The following is a 26,394-nucleotide window of genomic DNA, read 5'->3' on the forward strand; positions in this document are numbered from 1 at the left end:
ATCACAATAATGTGATGTAACAACATAAGGTAATGTAACAATATGAAAGATACAATAAATCAAATAAGATACAACACATTAATGTAGCATGATGTAATGTAACAATATACAATAAGACAAAAAAAAACACTAACACAAAATAACGTTGAAAAATGTAATCTAACATCACATAAGATCAAACAAGACAAAACATCTCTTTTAACATAACGCAGAATAACGTAACATACCTAATATGATCAGATAATACATGTCATGCACCCCAGCATGTCATGTCACATTAAATAAGATAAAGTAAGATGTAATGTAACGTAAGAGTGTAACATTACTTTCTAAGATAATATAAAATCAAATACGACAGTAACAACGTACAGTATAATACAGTATAACGTAAAGGGACATTATCAAAATATTATAACATGAATATTCCACTTTGATGTAACTTATCAAAAATACAACAGCTACAGCGGAGTTACAAACACAAGAAGTGAGGAGTAGAAAACTAATTTCACGCCACATTCCAGCCAGTACCAGTTACACCATATCACCCCTCCTTCCCATCACCATGACAACTCCTCCCAAAACAACACCTCACCTCTCGCGCACGAACTCAGCCAACTCTTTGGTGGCGATCTGTCCATGCTTCATGTTGTGGTAGAGAACGTCAAAGCCTGCATTCTTCTCTCCCTGTGAACAAACAAAAACACCAGCATAAGGCACATTCATGTAGTGTGTGCAAAATCAATCATCATTAGAATGTGTCAAAATAAAAATAGCAAAAGGAACTTGGAAGGCTGGGGTGTCGATTGTGGGCCATTGGCCACAGCAGGCTCAAAATATGTGCTTGTACAGAATGTCAGTATTTCTAAACAAACTTCTCATCATTTGAAGAACACATGAGAGATCAGAGTCAGGGAGAACTACAATAAACCAAGAGAAGGACAGGACTGGACAGGTTCCAAAATTAAAAATTTTCCAATTGAAAAATGCAATGAAAAGTAAATAAAAGTTCAACCACATTACTCTTGACATGTTACTCTTGTTACTGTGCATGTTACCTCTATTTTAGGAAATGCAATGTAAGAATGAAAGTCTGACTCTGTCTTTTTTGTTTTGTTTTTGGCATAAAAGACACTGAATCAAATCAAACACAAACAAAAACAAACCAAGCGTTTTTCTTTTATTGTCCACTGATGTGGAAAAATTCCATTCGGAGAATAACCTGCCAAACCCCCATCCCTCTGGTTGTGAAATACACAACTGAAAATCTCGACAGTCATTTACAGAAATACATATTTTTAAGGAAATAATACTTTTATCATACTTAATTTGTATGATAAAAAAAATCATACAAATAATATAATACAATATAGCGCGCTAACTTCCGGAAATGAGTTTCTGTAGGGTGGGATGTCTGGTGTAGTGAAAATACAACAACAAAAGAATAGCACAGCAGTGTGTGCAAAACATGCCATGTGAGCAAGGAGCACAACACTTCTCCCAGACTTCCCTCAAAGGCCAAGGCCCAGTAGGGGAGATCCTCAGATGATAACCTTTGGAACAAAGTAACAGCACATCCTGCGGTCAAAGTTAGCAAGTATAAAAATAGCCCCCTTTCTTTTAGCAAACAGAAAAATGTCAACAAAGGAGAAAGAGAAAGAAACAAATGATAGAACCAGAGAAGTCAGTGGCCATAAATATCTCCAAACCACAGAAAGAACTTCCCAGGTAAAAGACGGACTGACAAAACTCCCACCGTCCAAAGATAGAAACTGGACAGGGTTTTTTAAACAAAACCTGATTCCAACAATCTACTGCAAAAGTGTTGTATTGAATTTTATAACAATTATGGGAAACCATTATGTTGATGTCCAGTACGAGTATTGCAGATTTAAAGACATTTGTGCACATTAGTGCTCTTTAAAAAAAAAAAAAAAAACACTTTTAACCCTTTAAACTCATCTTTGTAACCCTTTAAACTCATCTTTGAGCACCAAAATGACATATTTAAAACGCTTTTTCCTTTAAAACAGCTTGAATGTAACTCTACGCCCTTGCCTCATTTAGTATACGCGGTTCTATGAATATGCAAATTAGCCCTGCCTCCACTCACTCACAGCAGCTCAGAGATCTACTCGTTGACGATCACACGCTGACGTGATTGGTTACAAGGTTTGTGACGTCAGAAACACCAGCGATTTCAAACCGCGTTTTAGAGACTGTCTTTGGTTCACTGCAGTTTTAAGGAGAAAATACTCAGCAATGGTGTTGACTGTTGACTGGTGTTGAATTTGCACATGGTTTGTCTTAAAGCTTATTAAAAACCCCACATAGACATATAAACTACATCAAACGCTTGATTTTCACCACAGGGGGACTTTAAGTCTAAACTGAATCTTTTTAGATCTCATTAAGAAAGTGAATAACTGGTGAGCTAAAAGTCAACAGCTGATATTTATGAGACTAGAAAATTAATTAGACTTTTGTAAATTTACATTTTAGATGTGAGATTTAACTCAATTTATTTTATTTATAGTTTGAATTTGAATCTGGTACATTTGAATTCTAGACATTTGTGACATTGAACAAAAATTGAATTGTTTTGTGGTCTATTTTACACAGTAAATGTTTTAAATTCACAAATTTTGTGTTTCTAAAGAGCAGATTTGTATTGTTCTGAGGTGAAATTAGCCGTAAATATTCAGATTTTAAAGAAACTGCAGATCATACAAAAAAGCAGGTCAGAGGTTAAGCTTTAGTGTCCCACAGGGAAAAGAGGTTATCCAAATAGATTTGGGCCAATCAGAGAGCTGCTACAATTCTATAGTGAGGTGAAGTGCCAAAAGAGAACTGAACCAAATCAATCAATCAGATACTTTTGCTTTGAATCAAATATTGTGGTTAGTTAAGTTGAAGGTTTTATTGAAACATTATTTTAAATCCCTATATGAAAAAAATGGTTATGCTTTATGTTCCTATGGCACTATAGTCAAATCCACAGACTAAGTATCAGTTACCCATGGACCCTTCTGGTGTTCAGTTTCAGTCTTTTATGATGTACATGTTCACAGTATAGTGCTGTTTAAAGAACCCTGGTCACAAAACAACAGTTGGACCAAATGAACCAGTTGCAAACGACATGTAATTTCAATGTTAGAACGAAATGAAAAACAACAGCTGATGTTTGTTGTGTGGCCAGCATGCTTGTTGAAACCTGACCCCTTTGGAAAGCTGATCTCCCATGATTCTCTCTGCTCTGCCCACACAGCACAGGTACAACAGCTCCCCTTCTAAAGCCGTCTTTCCTTCTCTCACTCTATTCTGCCTCTTTCTCTCACTTCCCTATTTCTTTTTATATACAGGACGGTCAACAACTATCAGGCGGGCTTAGACAGACAGTGTTTTCCCCTGGATTCCTCAGTCAGAATTCAGTGCTGGAAGCAAATGACGGCCCATCAGTTGACAGTCTGTTCTTTCATAGCTTCATTCCCAGAAGTTCATTTGCACAGCATACGGCAGCACCTTATCTAACGTGATGCCGCCACAGAGGACGCTTTATGTTTGAAGAGAGCATGACAGACAGCGAGCAGGAAACAAAGCGCAAGCGGACGGCTGCGATGACATTAAGCAGAGCTGCAGGTGTTGAAAGAGGAACTCCAATCCGCTCGGTATTAACGTGTCTCCTACCAAGATAGCGGTTGCTAAAGCGACAGGGTTCCCCTGGAAACAGTGAGAGAGAGGGAGACGCATAACAGCTCATTCCATAAGGTGAGGGGCATACGATACGTGTGTGTCGGTGCAAGAGAGGGGCTGAAGTATTCTGTATTATCAAGTCCCAGGACTGTTAAAAAATGTTTGACCTCTCCTCTAAGGAAATGGGGAAAAGCTTTAAAATATATTTCATATTAAAAAATTAGTATAAATACTATAAATAAAAAATATATTGTAATAAAAAATGCATTAACTCTAATATATTAAATAATATTGCACCTTTCAACCAAGAAACACAGCTTAAAGTGCTTTACAAGCATTACAATAAGCACCAACATGAAAACAAATGAACGTAATAATGAGATTAAAAATGAAATCCACTTTATAATGGTAATAAAAGACGACAAAATTAGTACACATAAAATGCATTGTGAAACAAGATGCAAATATGCTAATTAGCCCCGCCTCCACTCACGCACCGGCTCAGAGATTCACTCGGCCAACTTCCTGCAAATGCTGCACAATGGCATTGATCTTTACAACGTCGGACACATAACAGAAATGAATATGATTAGCCTTTTGTTTGACTACGCTAATAACGTGTTGCTGTTACACAAACCATGTTCCCGTCCACCATCTCAGAGTCAGGCAGCTGCCTTCTAACAACCATCAGAAACGCTTTGAACAACTCATAGTTCACTTCATCATAACATCGTAATATCCCATCATACACCTGCTATATTGCTATATCTACCCGATTTTTCATATCAACAGAAAAATATACCGGGATGACCAGGCTTCTCTCACGACTCCCCCGCTAGTTCGCAGTTAATGATATGCTAAAGGACTTTGACGTGATTGGTTACAAGGTAGTTTGTGACGTCACAGACGCCAGTGATTTCAAACAGTGTTTTTGAGACTGTCTTTGGTTCACCGTAGTTTTAAAGAGAAAATACTCAGCAATAGAGTTGACTTGTGAATTTGCACATCTTAAAGCTTATTAAAAAACCCACATAGACATATGAACCACATTAAAAGCTTGATTTTCACCACAAGGGGACTTTAAAAGTTTTTAGAGAGCTGGATTCCCTAAAATCTGTTTGTAATGTGTTAAGTCATTAATGTTGAGAGCTATATTCTGAAAAGGGTTTATAAATCTTTTCAATAATCATTTCAACTTAAAAGCATGAGGCTGACCATCCACCACTTCACAATGATAAGCGGTGTTAGCCTGCAGAACTAACCAGTCTCACTTGATTTGAATTAACCCTATGCTGTAAACACACGAGCAGCATGTAAGAAGGTCTAATATAGAGTTTGATGAATAAGACATGTCTCATGGAAGTTGTAATTAGAAGATTGCAGGGCGTTCCAGTGTCATGATGCTCGGGGCAATGAGGCAATCATGTGAGACCCAATAAACGCACACAAACGACAAGCAACAGAACAGAACACTGTAGTCCCTCAAAAAGCCTTTTCACAGTCTAGTGTCAGTGCAGGTCGATGAGTTCACCATGGCTCGAGAAGCAGAAGGACTGCGTGATTTTTTTTCTTGCTCGACATCAATTCTTAAAGTCCCAAGATCTATCTTTTATAGAACTCTAGTTTGGCTGCGTGAAAACTTGTATGTACCGGTACAGAGCTGCTCATCTGATTCCTGAAACAAATGATTCTTATGAGTTCTTTCTTTTATGAAAGAAAACAGATTTGAATCCATTTGAAATACTGCTCTGTATAAATTTGAGCATTACAAAAGAGAGAATGTTTTTTCTCTATGTAAGAACATGCAAGCAAAACTTACACTATAACTGAAACTTTAAAAATTGAATCAAATAAAGTCACAATTTTCAGAAACGAATCAAAATAATTCTCAGTGAATTTTTTTTTCATCAACATTTGTATCTTCATCAGAATCTCGGGTGAGATTGTTCATGACTATGAGTATATGTTGGATATTTGATTATTTGCTCATTTCCCAAAATTCCCTCCAAAGGGTCTGTAAAGTACTTACTGCTGACTGTGCATTAAGGTTAAAACACACACACACACACACACACACACATGGCCCAGTCCTGTCACCTGTGATAAATAACTGCATTAGCTTTTAGGAGAGAAAGAGGGAAATCATTGACTGACCTAAAGTATTTCATCCACCTCTCTTTTACCTTTATCTAGACAAGTCTTGATTAAATCACACGAGTGGGACAGTAAGACAGATATAGTGTATCAGTGATGTTTATCTTGAATTGGAGATGGAGACAGGGCTATACATTAACTTGAGGAATTCTCTGAATTCTGTTCTCTGAAGATAAAAAAAAGGTTTTTTTTAATGAAATGCTATTCATTGATTACAAGCACAAGACAAAAAAAGCCTCTCTATGACAATGGAAACCGATGGATCATGACCCAAAACCCAAATGAACAGGGACAAATAATGATTTGCTCAGTAGGCATAATTTATATGCTGAAAGGAAGACACTGTTAAGTGTGTTCTAATCATGTAACTAATGAACAAAATATACTATTATAAAGGCATGGATTATGTTTTGAATAATAAATATTCATGAACCTTAATTTTTTATTCTTAATTAATCTGTTACATGTCTGGACACTCTCAGAGGGTTACTAATCCATGACCAAATTAACGATGCAATTAATATTATTCACACACTATACATTACTTTCGCATCAAACATTAATTATAAAAGCACAACACTATGAGAATGATGGACAAAAACGTCCATGGATGTTCCCATAAATTAATTTTAAAAAACGTAATCGTTTGGATGGAAACCAACAAAAAGCAGCCAATCTGCCAATCTCAGTGTGAAAGTTAATCTGCGTATAATGTTTGTTTTTTCTGATGGCACTAGATAAGTTCATGAGGTTTAGGTGGCATATTTCACTCGCACTGGTGTGGCCAAAGTCATTTTCTCAGGCAAATGCGAGAAAATGCATGCTTTGTAGAGCTAAGGTCATGCATTAAACAATTTCCTAGATCTAATAAACGAATACTTTAATGTGAGACTGAAAAAATCTACATCCAAGCTCGTAAAATTGAAACAGAACAGTAAGAGTGAAACTAAATGAACTGATTAGGCTGTTAAATGAGCTCTCTGTTGTGAGACAACATCTGACAGCCTGCTGAACGCCCTGTTTTCCATCTGAGGACAAAACAGATTGAAGACAGTTGTAAGGATGAAGCTATGAGCTAAATAAGGAATGTGCTTAATCACTGCGATTGTGAATTCCCTCTCGGAGACTTAATTAATCATGCATTTTCAGTAATTACCCAAATGTGTCGTTTCAGTCTTTTCACACAGGTGTTTTTATTCAGTGCTGAAGAAACACAGTCAGAGCAGGACAAACGCACGTACACACACACACACACACACACACACACACACACACACACACACACACACACACACACACACACACACACACACACACACACACACACAAGAATCGGTATTTGTAATGTGTTCTGTAATCTGTTGCATTTCTATATAAAAAAAAATAGTTTTTAGTTGACATTTACCCATCAGGAATTGATTACATTTTCACTACTCTCCTCCTGAAACACCGCCGGCACTCATTGGTTGAAATTTAGGCAGCCTCGGTTCCATCAACCAAAAAAAAAACCCATCATTTTATAAAACAAAAAATTACTTTCTAATGAATTAACTGATTAATCTGCTGAATTCTAATGACAGTTCTTCGGTACGACATGCATTGATGAATCATGCACAAAAAGACCAAAAATGTGTATTTAAAGTTCAGGAGGAGCACGTTCAGATAACTAACCTAATTAACACATTCAGTAATCAACTCTATTAACAAGATAAGAGGTATATACACACACAGCAGACTTCTGTTCCTTGACAGTTATCCAGCATCCCTCCGCCACCCCACCACCCCATCTCCTCACTTCTATATATTCCTATCCCAACCTGGGATAGGGGAGTACTCTGCGTTCAGGCCAAATTCCTAGCTCGGAGCCGTCCCCTCGGACAGCACGCCAAATACGCATAACCTTTACTCTGTTTATTATGTGTAATTGTGAACTCATGAAAGGCCAATTAGATTTTATGTTGACTTTAAAAACTGCTTTTCGGAGTAACAGGAAAAAGTGCAGGCCAGAGCGTCTGCATACATCTGCATGAGCGATGAGGGGGTCGGGAGTGAATAATAGTTCTGCATTGATGCTTGGGAGTTTTGGGGGGGTGTTTTACACCAGCTTTGTGTAGGTCACAACACAATAGAGGAGGTCTCTGCATCTACCACAGTCCTGCGACACAAAGCCGGATAATCACATGACCGGTCCCAAACTGGTCAGCAGACCAGAGGCTGCAACCAAACAGAAGAGCACAGTAGAGGAACTCAAAACTAAAACTCCAGTCAAGACTACAAATGAGAGAAGGGGTGTTCAGCTTACACAGGAGGGAACCAATCACTGGATGATGTTTGTTACTAACATGACATTTAAATGCCACTTTACTACTTTTCAAACCAAACTAATTTGATGGAACAGATGTTTTAAACTTCTCTAACATATAGAGGTCTTTATCTGGCAGGAAGGCTTCTGTACTGGTGTAATGTGGCCTTCATTCAGTAGCAGCAGTTCCTGAATGCTCTGGCTTGCTTTTCTTCTCTTCTTCCTCGTTCTTTAAGAGGGGCAGGCTAGGTATTAAAGTAGGACGCACCTGAAATAGCCATGCCAGGTGTGTGTGGAAAGTGCAGAGCACGGCTGTCCTCATGGGAAAGCTGACAAAGACATGGTCCTCTGCTTTTGTTCTTACACTTTTTTCTCTCTTTGTTCTTTCCTCTCGCTATCCTCCCTTCATACTTTCAATGACGTGACAGAAACAGTCAGCATATGAATCCCAAACTGCTTACAAGGCAACCGTATAAAACATACGCTGAGAAAACATTTGCTCTTACTACTGCTACAAAGCTAGAACATAAAGAACACAATGCATAAGAAATGTGACAGACTTACCCAAAAATTGTTCTTGAAATATGCCATCTCCATTTAGAGGGTTCCTAGAGAGTTCTGAAAGAGAGAAGAAGGTGGTTATGCCCCCAGATATAATATTTAATAAACTTAATAAACCCAAACTGATTTTTAGGAAAACTCTTTAGGAAATTGTGAATTAAATTAATTTTAAAATAGTAAAATGTTTTCCTCTTATCTCAGTTTAATATTCAGAGAAATATAACTAATCATTTGTATATTTATAGCCAATAACTAATAAATAGCTGATTTTAAAGTTCTATACTATTTGTCCAAATTAATAATAATACAAAAATAAAATAAAATAAATAATTTTAAATTGCCACATTATAATATGAAAATATGATATTTTGAGATTTGCTAAAGATTACATTTAAAAGTGTTATTAAATGATTAGTAAATAAAAGATGAACTAAGTGAGCGTTAATGACAGAAAAGTTTATCTAAATGGAAAAAAATTAGCAGGTACAATTGTGTATTTATAAAATGTTTTATGTTTTATAATGGAAACCCAGCTAATGACTAATTCAGTATCTTTAAAACAAGTCGTTCTCCGTGCATAATCAACTGATAATAGATGTGCCAAAGGGAACCTGTTAAATGGATGCATTTCATAGAACCGTCAGGGGAAGAATCAAGGTACACAATCAAAAACAAGGTTAACTAGAGCAGACTGACAGATAATGCTGATGAAAGCAGACTCCTGCAGAGGCTAGTGGCAAGAACTCAAGGCAATTTTAATTAGACCAAACCCACGCTGAGGTGCACACACAACACACTCGGTTTCAGTGTTTCAGTGGTCTAGCGGAGCAGATGACACTGAGATGACTGCGTGCGGAAGTTTCTCTTTGTGAATGTAAATGTCAGCCAACTCAGAAATATAAAACCATCACCTCAGCTAATAGCCTGAGCATCCCACTGAATTCCTTTCACTGTTCAGTGAAATCAGATGTAACATTCACAACGTCGGGGGCTAAACAAAACAAGAAAAAGCTTTTGAAAGTTGACATGTCAGATCAGTTGAAATGAGTAATGTTTCAGAATGCATCGATTCTGCAGCTGTGTATGCGATGGTTGAACGTCTCTCTGAGGTAAGACAACAGGTGCAAAGAGCTGAGTCACTACAGAATTCTTTTCTGTAATACAGCCTCTCATTACACACACACACACACACACACACACACACACACACACACACACACACATCCTTTCCTCTATCCTCTTCTTTCCTCACTCTCTTTCGTAAACACATCCTCTCAAAATGTGACAGGCATTTCCAGACTCCAGTCCAGTGTCACTATATTGGCAGGTTTGTGTTCCTGCTTTCTGACCAGTGGCCTACCGCATAACACCTGGGGCTCATAATGAGGATCCTTCCTGACAGCAGCCAGGTTAAATCCTTTTGTGCCTGACAGGACAGTGGAGGTAGATAGGAAAGGAGAAGGGACACATTTTTGGACCATTTGATCGCAAACCGTAAGTAAACAATTTGCTTTGACACTTAAACACTTAATCGCGTGCGATAGTGGGGGCGCTTACATTTTTTCTTATACAATGACGTAAGCCAATCATAACAGTGGCCCATTACTGACAAGCCTTAAAGGATCCGCCCCCTTAAAACTGATCATTTCAGACAGAGGGTCAGAGCGAGGGTTAAAACAATTTTTGCATACATATTTGTTTTTTGTGCAAAAAAACGTTATTATATTAACATTATAAGCGAACCTCAAGGAACATATTAAAAAGATAAAACAATCATGACCCCTTTATAATATTATTTCACAATATTATAGTTTGGACTGTTTTTTTTTTTTCAAATAAATGTAGCCTTGGTGAGCATAAAAGACATCTTTCAAAAACATTTAAAAAATCATACCAAGTCCAACCTCAAACTTTTGAACGGTAGTGTATGTTTTGAAATAATTTTATACACTAATTTTTTTTTAGTACACTAATTTTCAGAACTTTTCTGCTGATAAACGGCGGACAAAGACTAACACTAATTTGCGAGTAAAACTTTGGTCTAAAGTACGGTCTTTAAAAACATGTTTTATAGAGATTAGCAGTGATGTAACTGCCAAAATGACAGCGCTGTCCTTGAGTAGATGTGTTTGTGGGTGCTAGGTGTGAGCCCAGCAGAGAGCCGGTCGGAGGTGTGATTCCTGTTATGTTTCTGAGAGCTGGATGCTGGCAGGATCTACAGCCCACGCAGTGCTGACCACAGGGCTTTTCTCTGGCCGGCCGGGCCTCTCTTGGCACAGTCGATGACCATCAGCCGGTGCACAGCACAACATCTCATGGACAGGGAAATACTCATGCTTGCGACTTACTCCCTCTGTCCATCTCTCACACCCCTTTAATTAACTCGACCCGGAAAACCTTACACCCCTATGGATGACACAACCTTGGCAGAGTGGCTCGTTCCAAAAATAAGACTCAGCCGCTGGTTCAGAGATCTCCAAACAGACATCAGGGCGTAATGTGGCAGAGAAAGAATACGATCCAACTGGGACTAGAAGGAATTTGTAAAGATTGGCTTCTTCTCATACCCTGTAATTATGTCTATGTCAACCATATATCTCTGTAGACATAATATAGCGATACTAAAATCTTATAACCATTAAAATATCCATTAAACACATGCTTGTCAACTAATGGCATATACACAAATAAATTAGATGTTTTAGTAAAATAACAAGCTATAACTACGTTCCAGGCATTTGGGATCATGGCAAATCTACCCTTTGGGTTTGGCATTGGTACCAAAACACAGTGACGCCGGCAGCCGAATTTTCCATTGAAGACAATAAGCCTCATAGCTGATTCGGTGGTCACTGTGGAGTTCTGGAGGATCCATCTGGTGCTCAGCTCACTGTTAGTAGTAGCTGGTTTCTCTAAAGACGTATATACCAATCCATCCATTAGCATTCACATTCATCTCATTTGCACTTGCTTATCCGGCATAGGACCCCCCAAAAATTTTTAATTAGGAGATTTCAAATCTGCCATTCTTTCTCATGCCATGTCACATTAATTAATTTAATCAAAAGTAAAAAAAAAATAAATAAATGCTTTTCAGGATGAGAAAAACAGGGTGCCAGGGAAAATTAGGAGCTTAAAAGTAAAGCACACAGCCACTAAGTGATCCTCATTACTCTCTGGCAGAATTTAAATGACAAAGCTCAGCATCATTTTAATCTCTCTTTCTCACTTTGCTGTGGCTGAGAGGATTGTTAGAGCGTTATTGGCAGATGCAGATGCAGCTCAGAAGGAAGACGCTGATCTCTATTCTCTCTCTTTCTATCCAAAGTTTTATAAGGTGCTGTGTATAAACAGAAGCAGCGTATCAACCCTCAGCTGACCTCACACCAGGAGTGAAGCCTGGCTCCAGAGCCAAGAATCAACAGTAGACATCCTCCTCGGCTACTAAAACCCCATCTGTCAAAGTGAAAGTGTTTTTATGAGTGTGACACTGAGTGTGTGTGAGGGGAGTGAAACTTAAAATGATGAAGAGGGCATGCTTTGGAATAAAAATGTCTTATTACTTCAGGGTCAAGGGCTCCAATAGTAAAGAAATTAAGGGGACTTATTAACTGACAGTGGCCTAAAATACATTTATAATAAATGAATGATATTACTTAAATTGAAATCCCTGATGAACAAGAACGATGAACATGAGCTATGGCTGTTTGGTGAATTCAGCTTCTAATACGTATTATCGTGTGGGTAAGTGTGAATCAGAGAGTGTATTTGTGCGTCCTTCCTCACCTGCATTGGCAAAGAAAATGAGCTGAGAAAATTTCCTGTCAGAGGGGTTTTTGCAGCAAGCTTCAGCAGTGCAATGCCAAATCCCCCACCCACCTAAGCCTGTCTGTATCTCTGCATCAGAGCTTCACCAAAAAGCCCAGAAACTACAAATACATTTAGGGGGATTTTTTATGGACATTCTGGGGCTTTGCTGCAGAAGCCCTTCCTGCTATTTCATCATTATCAAAAAGTCCCCATGTTAGATGTAATATTTAATGTACACAAAATAATATGTTATTATATCATATAGACCATGTTACTGAATGATTACCACATTCATATACCAAGGTATTAAATAATAAACATGATAATTAAGCAATATCATTCAAGCAAGAGTGTTGTTGCTCTGAATATCAGCATTATTATTAACAACAGCACAAAGAGAGTGTGATATTGCTTATATAGAACAGTTAATTGAACAAGTTCACATTCAGTAACTTACATTTTAGACACAATACCAGTTTGTCTATTGTTGCTCCTCCTTCAAATATATTTGCAAACAAAGCCAAAAACAAATTAATTCCTTCCTCAATGTATTAGCCTAGTGTTTTTGTTTTCATTGAGTGAATGATTCAATGACTCACTCATAAAGACTTACTCATTTCTGCCATAAAAAGTATGCAAATTCAGCCGGTCAATTATTTTGTTTATTGAATGAATAGTTTGAATCAATGACTCATAAAGTCAGCGGCTGAATTTGGAATAGCATATTCTGGATTTAGCCGGTCACTTCTATCGTTCCGAATGAATCAGTGTTTAAATCAGTTGAACTTGAACGAATGAGACAATGACTCACTCATAAAGACAGTCAGTTGATGCCACCTACTGGCGGATTGATAAAATATGCAGGAAGAATCGCTGAAAAATCCACAACACTAATCATTCAAAAGTGCCATAGCTGTTAGACCACCGCTCGACCAATCAGATTCAAAGACCAGAACTAAATAAAGTTGTTTATTCCCAGCTGAAAATACATCATGATTAAAGATTTGGACTGGTAAAGATAAAAGGTTCAAAGTATTAAAGCGGTGATGATCAATAAACGATCACCAAGGTGACAAGATCATGGTCTTAAACCCCAGGTTTCCCTTTTCTAAAGTAAGTCTTAGGCTAGTCGCTTTAGATAATAAATGACTGCTAAAAGACTAATTAGCAGTTAGACAACACTTAATGTCACCTCATTGAACATTACAGCAAATGGTACCATGAACGGCACCATGTGGACAACAGCCATGCATCCTTCCGCACCAACAGAGTTCAGCTTGTTCCTCTGTCCAGAGCCCAGCAGAATGAAACCACAGTCTCTGCTGGCTTTTGTGCTGTGCTGAATGCTGTTGTTGTTGCCAGTAGCGCTCGAGCACATTATGACAGCAGGCCAGAGCTCACCTCCACCCGGTACAACTACCGGCAGCGTAAGCCATGCAAGCACATGCAGAATCAACAATTCTACACAATGCATTAAGTCAGATCATTAAACCATGTTTTTGCAGCCCAACAGTGCATTTAAATGACAGTACACATCTAGAAGACACTGACGGATGAGCATTAGCATTACAAATTATGAACACAGTCCTATTCTCTGCCATCACTTGCTTTTTGGGGTCAGTGTGCGCCTCATAAACGACCTAGATAGCTAATTTGATTAGGGTCTCCTGAATTTGAGGACAGTTGCATCTCAATGCCGCAAATACTGCACTGAGATTTCCCCTAAACTATCTTTTCTTATCATGCTACACACAGCATGTTGTCGTTAGGAGTGTATTCAGCAGATAATTTGACTGAAACACAGATAAAACATTGAAAATAACTGACACTTTATACCCATGCTTTATACTCAAAGCAGTTAAATGGCTCTTTAAATGGTTTGCCTTTTCATATGACCATAATTCACAGTTTTTCTAAACTTTCAAGTCAAGCAAATTTTAAACCTCTGGAGCTAGTGGCCTACTAATCTATTTTCCATCCTTTTTCAGGCAATAGCCTTATTTAGCCTACATTTTATAGGCTATTTAGCCAATATATTTAATGGTCATTATACAGTCAAGCTCCAAAAAGGACAAACATTTTACATAAAACGATACAACATATAATCCATTCCAAGTCTTCTGAACAGGGTTATTTTACTAAAACCATAAACAACAATTTTTTTCAAAACAAAAAAATACTGTAAAAATGCAACAGTAAAAGCTTAAAAGTTACCTTATATATGGTGAAAAATTGTAAATGGTTTAAAAACACATTATATACGTATATTTTACTACTACCGGTATACAAGTACATACTGTAAAATATTGTAGGGTTTTTGGAGGTATATTTTGTGGTGAAAAGAAAACAGTAAAATTACATTCAAGTCCCTGTGTGACATCACATATGATATGACTATATTTGATTTATATTTTGAATAGTTTTGTTTCTTATTTTTGTTAACGATAATGTACATTAGGGTGTGTTACATTTACATTTTATGTTATTTAGTAATTGTTTATTGCATTATTTTTATGTCATCTTTGTTACCCTGATGGTTTTTTTTTTTCTTTGGTCTTGTCTGTGTGTGTGACCCGCCATCCAGGAGTAGTATTGGTCATTTTTTAAGGACAGGCACCTAACTACAGTATGTGGCTTTCTATTGTACCCTGTATCATCATGGGTGGTTATCAGTTTAGTTTATAAAGCAGATTTTTGTATTCAAGTAGATTGTTACATAAAAATTATATATTTTGATGAAATAAGCCAACCATAAGTTACTGTATTTATATTTACTGTGAATTAAACAACATTGAGAACTACAGCACATCATCAGTAAATTAGAGAATTCCTTGTAAGGAAGGAACTCAGCCATTCTCCCAAACATCTCCTTTTGTGTTTCATGGAATAAAATCATATGAGTTGAGGTGAACAAATAACAAAATGTTCATTTTTATGTGAACTATTCTATTAAAACATTTAATTAAAACACGCTGAAATAAACGGACACTTGCTGAAAAATCCCACATCTAATTCATGTCACAATGACCCACAATCCGGCTAGGCTCAGAGCCACGGTCCCTTCTCCAGGCTTCTGTGTGCCTCTAGACAGCCCAACAGACAGAAATCCTCCATCTGCCACGGGCTGCCAAGCTTTGCCCACAGGCACTGTCCTGCTTGGCAGGGATCTAGGTGAGCCAGCAGCACTGACACAAAACTACAAATCTTCCAATGCTGCTACTAACAACCACCAACACAACAGCAGATGATAAAACAAGTGACAGGAGGACTGGATCAGATTCCTTGAACGAACTTCTCTCTATTAGTGTGGTGTTCTCTCATAATGAGGGAGTCCATGCTAATGCTGCAGGTTCACTCTAATGAAGTCTAATCAACAGCTCTCTAGCTCTCGCTCTCTCTCTCTCTCTCTCTCTCTCTCTCTCTCTCTCTCTCTCTCTCTCTCTCTCTCTCTCTCTCCATCCATCCTTCTCTGCCGGTCTTCAGAGTCAGGGGGTGTCCTTAGATGATCCCTCTAATCTCACACTGCACCCGCTTTCATGTGTCTCAGCTCTTTCAGGTCTGATAATGAATCCACCTTGACTTAAAAAGTGACAGACCGACTTTAATTCAACAGGATTGTGTGGTGTAAAATATATACTGTTAACTTCAATGATCTCCAGTATAAAGCATGGGGATGAGATGCACAACCCTTATAATCCAGATGTTCATGAGACAGGTTAGAACACTAAAATAGCCTCCAAAATCCAAATTCAGTATTGAAACTTTTAACTGAGATAGAAAAGCTTACTCTACAAAAAAAACACAAAAAAAAACAGCAACAATGCATTCTGCGTGCATAGCACTGGCAAGCCATGCAGCACTGAAGAGCAGTGTGGTGTATGGACACACAGAGGAAATGCACTTCAGTCCTGGCCCAAATATTAAACTGTTCGCAAGTGTGACTCAGATGTCATTACATACTACCGGTGCTCAGAAAACCAGATTATTAATTTAGTCTACACCTACTAAATGCATTCTGTCCCTTTAAGTGCGTGCTCATCATTAAAGTGCAGCCAATACGGATAATCAAATACTGATATTTGAATTCTTACCTACCTTTATTTGTTTTATTCTGAGATAAGTACAACGCTAAGTGTTAAAAGCTAGCAACTTTGGAAATGATGAGAAACTATGAAGGACATCATAAGCATTCATTGGTACAATCAAAATACCAGAATGTCATATTTGAAATACATTTATTTTATGCTAAGTATAAAACAATTCATTACATATTTATGTAATTAATATAAATATCCTGCAATTGTACTTTTGGTTTACCAAAGTGATATACTTAAAGTCTGCTGAACTAATTTTGTTCTTAATGCACTTCAGTTATCCGGAAGTTGTGCTGAGTTCCAACTAAAGATACTTAAGTATATTTGAGTGTGCTAAAGTGGAACTACTGCAAGTACACTTTAAATATCTTACATTTAAATACTATTATACAGAGATCCTAACTAATAGTGATATTAACACCCATTTTAGGCTTAATAATAAGAAATGCTAATTAAACGTTTGCATTGAAAACGTATGGCATTAGGACAGTACTGAACTTTTTCAGGAAGGAAGTGAACATAGAAGACAATTTATTTATTTATTTTTACTAGACATTCAACTCGAGAACCACTTGGAGTTCTTCACGGACCACAACTAGAAGAATCAGACGGTTCAATGGTTCAAAAGCACTCCAGCCTTCTTTCCTATCTTAGCCACATCTCAGTGCTCTCAAGTGCATCTTAAAATTGTCTTAAGAATGTCATGTTTGTGTACTGTATACGCAGACTTTTGTGAATCGCTGGGTTCCTTTAAGGATAGACTAAACAAGAACAAGAATCAAGACACACATGCAAAGGACAATCTGCATCTGCATCACAAGACTCTTATCATGAGGTGGGAATACCATGACGTGCATTTACAACACATGTTGCAAGAGATCCCAAAGAGAAGTTACAAAAGTGGAGTACAGTGTACAGCAAATGAGCCCCGCGATCTGTGTTGTGCAATAACCCAGCTTTGTAGTGCTGTGTTGAAAAAATCGATTCACCAATTCTAAATCGATTTTCATATTAATTTCTAAAGATCGATCCGTAACTCAGAGGATCGATTTAATAACAGGCCTACATTTTCCCCATAAACACACTGAGACACGGCGACCGGCGGCGCTGCTAATGCGGTTTCTCTGAATCTAGCCTACTTGTTGACAAGAAAGTAGGAATGAATCGTTCACATAGCGCGTTTTTTGGGCGTGCAAATTCGTTTTCCAGGCGTGCCTGTTCATGGTTGCATAGCAACGGCAGACGCAAAGGGAAAGCACGCGCTTGTTGAGAGGAGAAAGCGGTGCAAACTCGTGCAAACTGCGCTCTCCATGATGACGAGGAAGTATCATCAAATAATTAATTGATTTCTAGCCCTTGCATTAGCTTTACTACTAGATATATTCATTGAGATGAGAAATAAAAAGCCGCCCTGTAAAGCTATGATCAGCTGTTCGGCCGAGCTTTCCATGTTGTTACGGAAAGGCCGTAACAGGCTTGTTTTTGTCACATGACCTGTTGAGATGCATTGAAGTGCTTCTCACTGAATTTGCACGCGCATAAAACGCGATATGTGAAAGGCCCCTAAAGTGGTATCGTGTGCGGTTCGTTGTATCTAGTTTAAAAGGCCTTTTAAATATGAACGCAGTTTTGGATTAAATAAAAGGACAGTCAATTAAGTCAAATAAAACACGTTTTACCTCCTGTTTAGTTGGTAACACTATATTAAGACACCATTCATTAACATTAATGCCTTATCTAACATCAATACATTGAGTGAACAATACATTTTTACAACATTAATGTATGTTTGTGAATGTTATTTAATACAAACACTTGATTGTTCATGAACAGTTAAAACTTTTGATTTTAAAAATATAAGATCGGATCAGATCGGATCGAATCGAATCGAATAATGATAATCGATTCAAGATCTTGAGAATCGGAATCGAATCGATTCTTGAAATTTGAATCGATACCCAGCACTACAGCTTTGCACACTCTTTTGACTATGTGGGATATGAAAAACTAACCTGCAGCCATTCTCCACAAATCTACAACCAACCACATGCCTCAGGATGTGACATACTGCAAGTGTTTCTAGTAATAACCAGCCACACTTCTGAACAGGCGATTGGCTACTTCTAGAGATATTTCTCCTTATCCACTTCATCAAGAATGACAGGGACATTATTCATCCACACAATTTACAAAACAAATGATTTGTCTTTCAAGGCATGAAAGTTGAGAGTCTAAATAGAGCTGCTATTAGAATATTGGTGAAATCTAATCTGAATAAGCTTTTCTAAAATGTATTCCTTACAACTAACCAATATTTTTTTTTAATTGCTAGAAAGTAATCCAAAAGTAGGCCTATTTGGATTTATATGTATCCATTACATACTAGGACTTATTATTATAGTGACATAGTTATGATATTATTATTGTATTGTAACAAATTGCACATATGTCATTGAATAGAGATTTCTACACTGTAATTATACATTTGAGTACTGAGTAATATTACATAACTACTAGGGTTAGGATTAGGGTTTGGGGTTAGTTCGTTGCACGTAATTATGGATAATTTATAGTTATTACTTTAGTAACTACATGTAACATTTAACAATGACACTGTAAAAAAGTGTTAGCGAACAATTAGATTACACTTTATTTTAAGGTGATGTAATTACATTGTACTTCTTACTCAAATAAGTACTTAATATTAATTAACATGTACTTTAGGGTTAGGGTTTGGTTTAGGTTAGGTTAAGTTACTTGTAATTATGCATAATTTACTGTCATTACTATAGTGTACATTACGTGTAACTATTTCACCATAAAATAAAGTGTTACCAAAAACTAGAATTGGTAACAGCAAAACATGTAATACATAATATTCAGAGATGAATATTTGAACCAAAGAATTCAATAGAAAAATTGGATAACACTTTATTTGACAGTGTTACACGTTAACTTACATGTAGTTACTGTATTAATAACTATACATTATGCATAATTACATGATGCAATTAACCCTAAACCAAACCCTCATCCTAATCCTAACCATATAGTAAGTACATGTAGTTCATTATTATTACTCAGTACTTAAATCATGTATAATTACACTGTAACACAGACACCTTAAAATAAAGTGTAACAATTATTTTATTTTATTTTACAAAATGTGTTACTAAAATAGTAACATTCCACTATTAGGATGGTGACTACTAATAGCAGTTAAAAAGTACTAGTATGTAAAAAGTACTAGTAGTGATTGGATACTAGTAACTATTAGCATTAATACTGTATTAGTATCTCTAAATTAATAGTTGCTAGTTCAATTGAAAAAGATACTAGTCACTAGTGGATTATTTAATAATACTTAAAAAGCATTAGTGACATAAATGTAGATACTAGTTCTGAAGCAGTAGATAAAAAAAAGATATACCGTCATATTTAAAAACACAAATAATGAACAAACAAAATAATCTGTTCAACTTTTAAAAAACACTTAAGAGACACAAATTCTCCACCACTTTGCCCATCATTATTCTGATCTGTCACAGCAACTTCCTTCCACAAAGCACCGTCTAAAGTCTTTGTTCTAGACAGAGGAAATGTATGCACTGAACTGATGAGGAACAGCACCACACATGCTGCAGCCCAAACTAAAACTGACCTTGTAGCAAATGATCAAGCTTTTGCACCACAATGCTGACACACTGAAACAGAGATGCTCCGCTGGGGAGAGCCTCACTGTCAGTGTCACGTACAATGAACTGCCTAGTGCTGGACGCCTATTATGTTGCATTCCCGGGAAAACGTTTCAGCAGCATAACCAATAACTTCACATAATGTGAAAAGAAACGTAAAAAGTATGTTACCTTGTTTTGGTTTCAGTAAAAGCAGTGAGGCTCATTTTCATCGCCGGTAGTTGATCCGACCGTGGCGCGTTCAATGTGTTACGGAGAGTAACAAGGTTTGAACGAACAGTTGACAGTGTTAGAAAAGCCCCGCCTCTTTGTGTTCCTATTGGTTCACGTTTCCTGTCACTCAAGCGTCACTGGAGCAAAGCTGTGTAGGCATGGCAACTGCGTTTCCGATACCGCTTTTCTTAGCCAATAGAGTGTGGTTCAATATCAAGAGGCAACGCCCACTTCTCATGGACAAGAGTCATTGGATAAAGTATGTGTCAATCAAAGTAAGGCTTTACTAAAGGCGGGAACCCTTGAGTTCGATTATTATAATGTATGCAAATTTATTTCTTTACAGAAATGCATCATGAAAAACCACTGTTCAAATATCCACAAAAACGTGCGCATCACATTTTTTTCCAGACAACTGTGATTTAAGCATGTGTACAGGGATGGAAAATAAATAAATACAAATATATATAAAAAGAGCAGAAAAATGTCTTCTGTTGATAATTTTTAAAAGTAGTACAGAATTATAACACAAAACCATAAATATTAAGTTTTGTTGATAAAATGTAAAAAAAAAAAAAAGTGTCACATTTAGTTCTATTTGATGCCCTAAAAATGTTTTAACTGACCTGATTATGCTAATTTAGGTAATTTTACAGAAGTCCAGCCTCTGCATGATAAAAAAAACAAAAAACAATATCTACTTGCATGTTAAAAATCACCATATTCATAATTAACACCACAGATAGACCACATGGCAATTTCTCAGTTTGTTTAAACTGTAGAAGGAAATCAGTCCCACAGTAAAGTTTGCTCAAGTTCAAGGATGCACAAACGGTACCATATTTACCGGTAGTCAAAACACGGCATTACAAATGTTATTCTACAGAAATGTGATTCTTGGAAACAGAAGGGGAAGATCCGCGCTGCCCAGAGGGATGCGGGACTGGGTCAGAAGGAGGAAGAAGCTCAGAAGTGGGTGTATTGTAGTCTGGGTGGCTCTTGCTTCGGTGAGCTGTGACATTGTCTCTCTTTTCAAAGCGACGACCGCAGATCTCACAGGGGAACTGGTAGGTGCTCTCAGCATTGTGCTTTCGCATATGCCAATTTAGAGAGGCTTTCTGTCGACAGGTAAAGCCACACACCTCACACCTGAGAAAGAGAGAACGGGTGAGTTATATCCGGAGCTGAAAACTGTAGTAGCAAAGACTTGAGCAGTTGTTGTGCTAAATATTGATGGAATATTCATGCAAAATTAGTTTGGGAGGTACACAAGCTTTGGTATAAACACGTGTGTGTGGTTAAACTCATACTGCAGTGGTTTCTCTCCGGTGTGTATCCTGCGGTGGATGATCAGGTTACTGCTGGTTCGGAACGCCCGGGCACAGAACTCACAGATATAGTCTCTCTGATCTCACAGGCACAAAGAATCATATAGAGAGAACCATGTTATTAACCACAACATGAAAAACATCACTCATCCCTACTGCTTACTGTACTTGTCCAGTGGTTCTTAAGTGGGTTTGCTTCTGGACATAGATGCATACAAACTAAGTAAACAAAACTTTCACTATAAGTACACTAAAATGTATTATTATTCATTTCACATTGATTAAATATCACACAGTAGGTGATTTCAGCATCCAATAATTCAAAGCACACACAATGTGGTTGACACAAACCATGTTTATACTCACTGCAAGTTACTTCTGCTGTCTGGATTGGATTTTCTTTAACTTTCTGTAATTGCTCATGGTTTTAAAGTGCCTTAAACTACTATGTACTTTTTTTCAAGGATTTGTTTCACCTTGTCCATTTTTGTATGTACTTAATTTGGATTCTACATGACTTCAATGAAATGTGGATGAATTTGCAACAAAATACAGTAGACTAGACTTGATAAGACACCCAGCATTTGACATCAACAATAAACGATTTGGGAAGGTTTTTCTTCTTCTTTTAAAAGTTGATAAACCTATTTTATTCCATTTCTACCAATTCACAACTATATGGTTACTTGACTTGCATATAGCATTGTTGTTTACCTGCTGTCAAAACAGTCCTGCAACCCACATGCCAATAACCACTGGATTAGGAGAATCTAATTACCATGTTATTTATATACAGTATATTTATCACACACACACACACACACACACACACACACACACACACACACACACACACACACACACACACACACACACACACACACACACACACACACACACACACACACACACACACACACACTGCCTGTCCAAAACTACACTTGATTACATCTATTACATAAATCATTCATACGGACTGAATACTCACTACTGTGCAACTTTTCATGTTCCTTCAGATGCTTCTTGAAGTTGAATGACTTGCTGCAGGGGGGGTGCGAGCAGGTAAACGTCTTCTGCTGGAGATGCTGGTACTTGACATGATGCTGAGGAGAGGAACAGATTGTGAGATGCTTTGCCATCCTGTCTCAGTGTTGATGCTTTTCCATAAAACCTTGCAATCAACGTAATTCTGTTTTAAATGCAGTTTATTTCCTAACAGTCAGATCAGTGCAGAAAAATGGGACATGTTTTAGTCTAGTAAAGACTAATGAATGTGTCATGGAAAGTCAATACTGACTCAGCACTCACATTGAGATATTGCCGACTAGAGAAAATCTTATCGCAGCCTTGAAACTCACACGGCAAAATCACTTTGGATGTTGATTTTCTGTAAACACAGAGATCAGTATCATGTAATATGACATCAACATATAGTAATACAATAGGACATCATAAGGCATTCAAAATAAAACCATGAAAATAGCACCAAATAAATGAAATTACTGTTCTAATATTTAAAACGTATATAACTATACATAACTTTTATCTAAATGTAAAATACTGTAAATATTTTATAAACAATATTTATATTGGTAAAATTAAAAAACAAACCGTTTTCTCTTGGCACCAATCTGGGACACATCATCTTTCAAAGACTGTGAACTGGAGAGAAAACGGTAAAGAACTTTTAAGATTTTATTGAACTTGTTAAAAATCCTAAAATATGAAAATATAAAACATATGTGCAGTTAGAAAAATCACCTGTTATTTTTAAGTGTTCCTGCCTTTTTGTTGGTGTTGTGTTTCTCAGTAGGATCTGCTTTACTCTGGACCCCTCTGTTGGTTAAATTCAGCACTGCAACTTCCTCATTGCTAGGAGACAGAGACTTGGCTTAACATATGTCTTAATTGATTCATTAAAAGAGTAGATGAATAGAGGAAATACCTATCAGGGCTTTTGTTTTCAATGCAAACCCTGGCCGGATCATCTTCAGTTATCTCATCACTGTCTGCTGAAGACCTGACAATCCGAAAAAGATTGAGGAGACATAATTCAACTAAAATTATAAATAGGCAGCTAAACAACCAAATATGCACAAATATATACCTATGTTCTGAATGCGAAAAGTCAGCTGCCACATTATTTCCTTTCTGTGTCTCAGAAGTCTCAGTCACTGTAACAGCTTAACACATGGTTCTAGTTAATCCTTAAAAAACTAAAATAGCATCTTTATTTGAGAAAAATCCTTAAAAACAAAGTCACCTGCATTCTTGTTGTCTCCGAACGTTTGAGACCTTGTGTTGTTTTTATGTTCAGTGTCATTTGTGGTAACATCAGCGTTTTCTCGTAGTTGCCGTCTGGTTTTTAATCTAGTCATCATCACTTCTTGTCCTTCTATCTCTGCGTCTGGATCCTTCAACCACCTCCTGCCTCGTTGTTTGAGTCTCTTTGGGCTGGCTGCAGTTATTCCACCTTCGTTTTTAGATGTCATTGCCTTCTCCGTCTTAATAGGAGACCACAAAAAGTGATGTCCGTCTTCACAGGTGTACTTGAGACACATGTCCACCTCACAGTCCTTGGAATTAGTTTCAGCTTCTTTTCTCGCTGTTGCATGAGCACTCTGATCTTGAACTGTTGGTTTCGTGACAGGCTGAGAATGCAGGACAGGGGGGGAAAGGCACATCCGCCCATGGTTGTGAACCAGCAGGATAAGTTCCTGCAAAGATTCATTTGTAGTTGATAGGGTGCTTGTGATCTCTCCTTTCCCATCACCTAAAGAAGCCATAGGGAGATGTAAAACTAAAGTAGACATTCAACATATGTGTATGTAGAGAGAGGTAGAGAGGTGTAGAGAGAGAGAGAGAGAGAGAGAGAGAGAGATAACACCACAGCTATAACGATAACCATATCGTTAAAATCACTTTCAGAGCAGCTGTTATTAATAATTTTTCCAGCTGATGACTAATTAAAACATTGACAGTCAGAATAAACAGAACGATATAGTTTTCTTACACCAGTTTTCTTGTTTTAAGTATAAACACTTAATGTTGATAAATTATTCAGAAAATAAGATTTACTATATCGTATTTTGATTTAAGAATTTTTAGATATTTGAAGTGGAAAAATACAAAAATACTAAGAAAATATTTTTTTTGCAGTGAATGCTAGAATGTTAGTAAACTTAGATATGAAGTCATACAGGTTTAGAACATCTTTATACACAAATGACAAAGTATTATAAAGTAAATTATGTCATAATTATAATTTTGTGGATTAACTATGTTTACCTGAGCACTTGATGCAAACTCTTGAAACGTAGCTGCAAAACAGGAGGCAGATGTCATCGTCAGTTAGACCACATATTATCTACAATATAATGCTTCACACCACCAAAAGACTTGGCTGTCAGCCAAACTTTAATATGTTTTGAACTCCATAAACCACAAGTTCATCTTTGTTTTTCTGCCTATACTTCATTTTAAGCTCACTCATAATTCCTGTCTTTCCCCTCTATGATCTGGAACAGGATCACAACAAATGGAAAAAATGTAAGTCTCTACAAAGCCAGAATCAACAACTGCAGATGTGATTCAACTGGAATTCTAGAGCGCGCATCCAACGAACTGTCATCTAGTGTGGGTCGAGGGTAACTGTATCTGACTGTATTATAGCCTACCTCTGCAGCAGATGCTGAGCGAGCTCTGAGTGAAGAGAGAAGCCCAGTTTATCTTTGAGATGACCCCAGCTCTGCAGACACGAGCCCAGCCGCACGCGAGACTTACTCCTGCGGGCATCCAACTCCCTCCGCCGCTGACTGCGAGGAGTATCACTAGAGGACGACATCACAGGTGCCACACAAACACTGAAAAAAGAGAGAGAAACACAATGACAATGTGAAGTAGATTTTTTGATTTTGCTTATGCTGTACCAAAAGCATAATTTATTTTTAAGTTTCAGTTTAAATCTAACGTTATATTCTGTAGGCTACTCTATTCATGGAAAATGCCCTGCTCTCAGGCATCACATTTTATGCGCGTAATGTCTTAAGACGACACAGTGTAGGCTACACTGTGTCGTCTTAGTCATATTAGGCCTACATTAAGGTAAAACAACAAAGTCATAACAATAGTATTAGTAACAGACCTCAGGAAACCTCTGGCATACCTTAAATAAGACCCTTACGCGATAGTGTTCGCGGGGCCCACTCGCTCGAACTGTTGCCCTTTTAAGGTGGAACCGCTCAGTCAAGCAACAGATTATCGCTTAACTCAGTGTAAAGAGCATGGAATTTATCTCGCGACGAAAGCGATGCTACATAAAAATAATGAATGAATTAATCTGCTTAATAAGATTATTTCATGAATGTCTTCAACTCTAGAGTATTATGTCAAGCGAGCTGCAGAAAGAGAAACGAATCGGAAGTTTCCTGTCCCAGAGTTCTTCACGGCATAGCTAGGATCTATGGGAAATGTAGTCTGAGAATAATCACCGTGATGTTATAATTTTACATGATCAGAACAGTGTTTTATATGTTAAAAGACTTGCT

General features: G+C 37.3%; 2 protein-coding genes across 4 annotated transcripts in view; both read right to left on the bottom strand.

Annotated features, from left to right (window-relative positions):
- Window positions 1-20,589, bottom strand: part of fcho1 (FCH and mu domain containing endocytic adaptor 1) — a 46,148-nt gene extending 25,559 nt beyond the window's left edge. For 2 of the 3 annotated variants that reach the window (XM_079638870.1, XM_079638869.1), the window contains exons 1-3: window positions 20,478-20,576; window positions 8,711-8,764; window positions 593-684 (exon numbers count right to left, since the gene is read on the bottom strand). In XM_079638870.1, coding sequence (XP_079494996.1) covers window positions 593-684; window positions 8,711-8,743 — 125 coding nt within the window. In that variant the 5' untranslated portion in view covers window positions 8,744-8,764; window positions 20,478-20,576. Of the gene's footprint in view, window positions 1-592; window positions 685-8,710; window positions 8,765-20,477 lie in introns of all 3 variants that reach the window. The other variant, XM_079638871.1, reaches the window with a different exon arrangement.
- Window positions 20,590-20,664: 75 nt separating this feature from the next.
- Window positions 20,665-26,324, bottom strand: znf692 (zinc finger protein 692). Its single transcript, XM_079636503.1, has 12 exons — window positions 26,013-26,324; window positions 25,525-25,710; window positions 25,136-25,167; window positions 24,111-24,620; window positions 23,955-24,030; window positions 23,793-23,867; window positions 23,609-23,719; window positions 23,459-23,509; window positions 23,156-23,234; window positions 22,836-22,950; window positions 21,830-21,929; window positions 20,665-21,668 (listed from the first exon to the last, which is right to left on the bottom strand). Exons 2-12 carry the CDS (start codon window positions 25,689-25,691, stop codon window positions 21,395-21,397), a joined length of 1,590 nt encoding a protein of 529 aa, XP_079492629.1. The 5' UTR covers window positions 25,692-25,710; window positions 26,013-26,324; the 3' UTR covers window positions 20,665-21,394.
- Between the last annotated feature and the right edge of the window lie 70 nt (window positions 26,325-26,394).

This window comes from Phoxinus phoxinus (assembly GCF_949152265.1).
Source record: "Phoxinus phoxinus genome assembly, chromosome: 15".
Classification (NCBI taxonomy): Eukaryota; Metazoa; Chordata; class Actinopteri; order Cypriniformes; family Leuciscidae; genus Phoxinus; species Phoxinus phoxinus.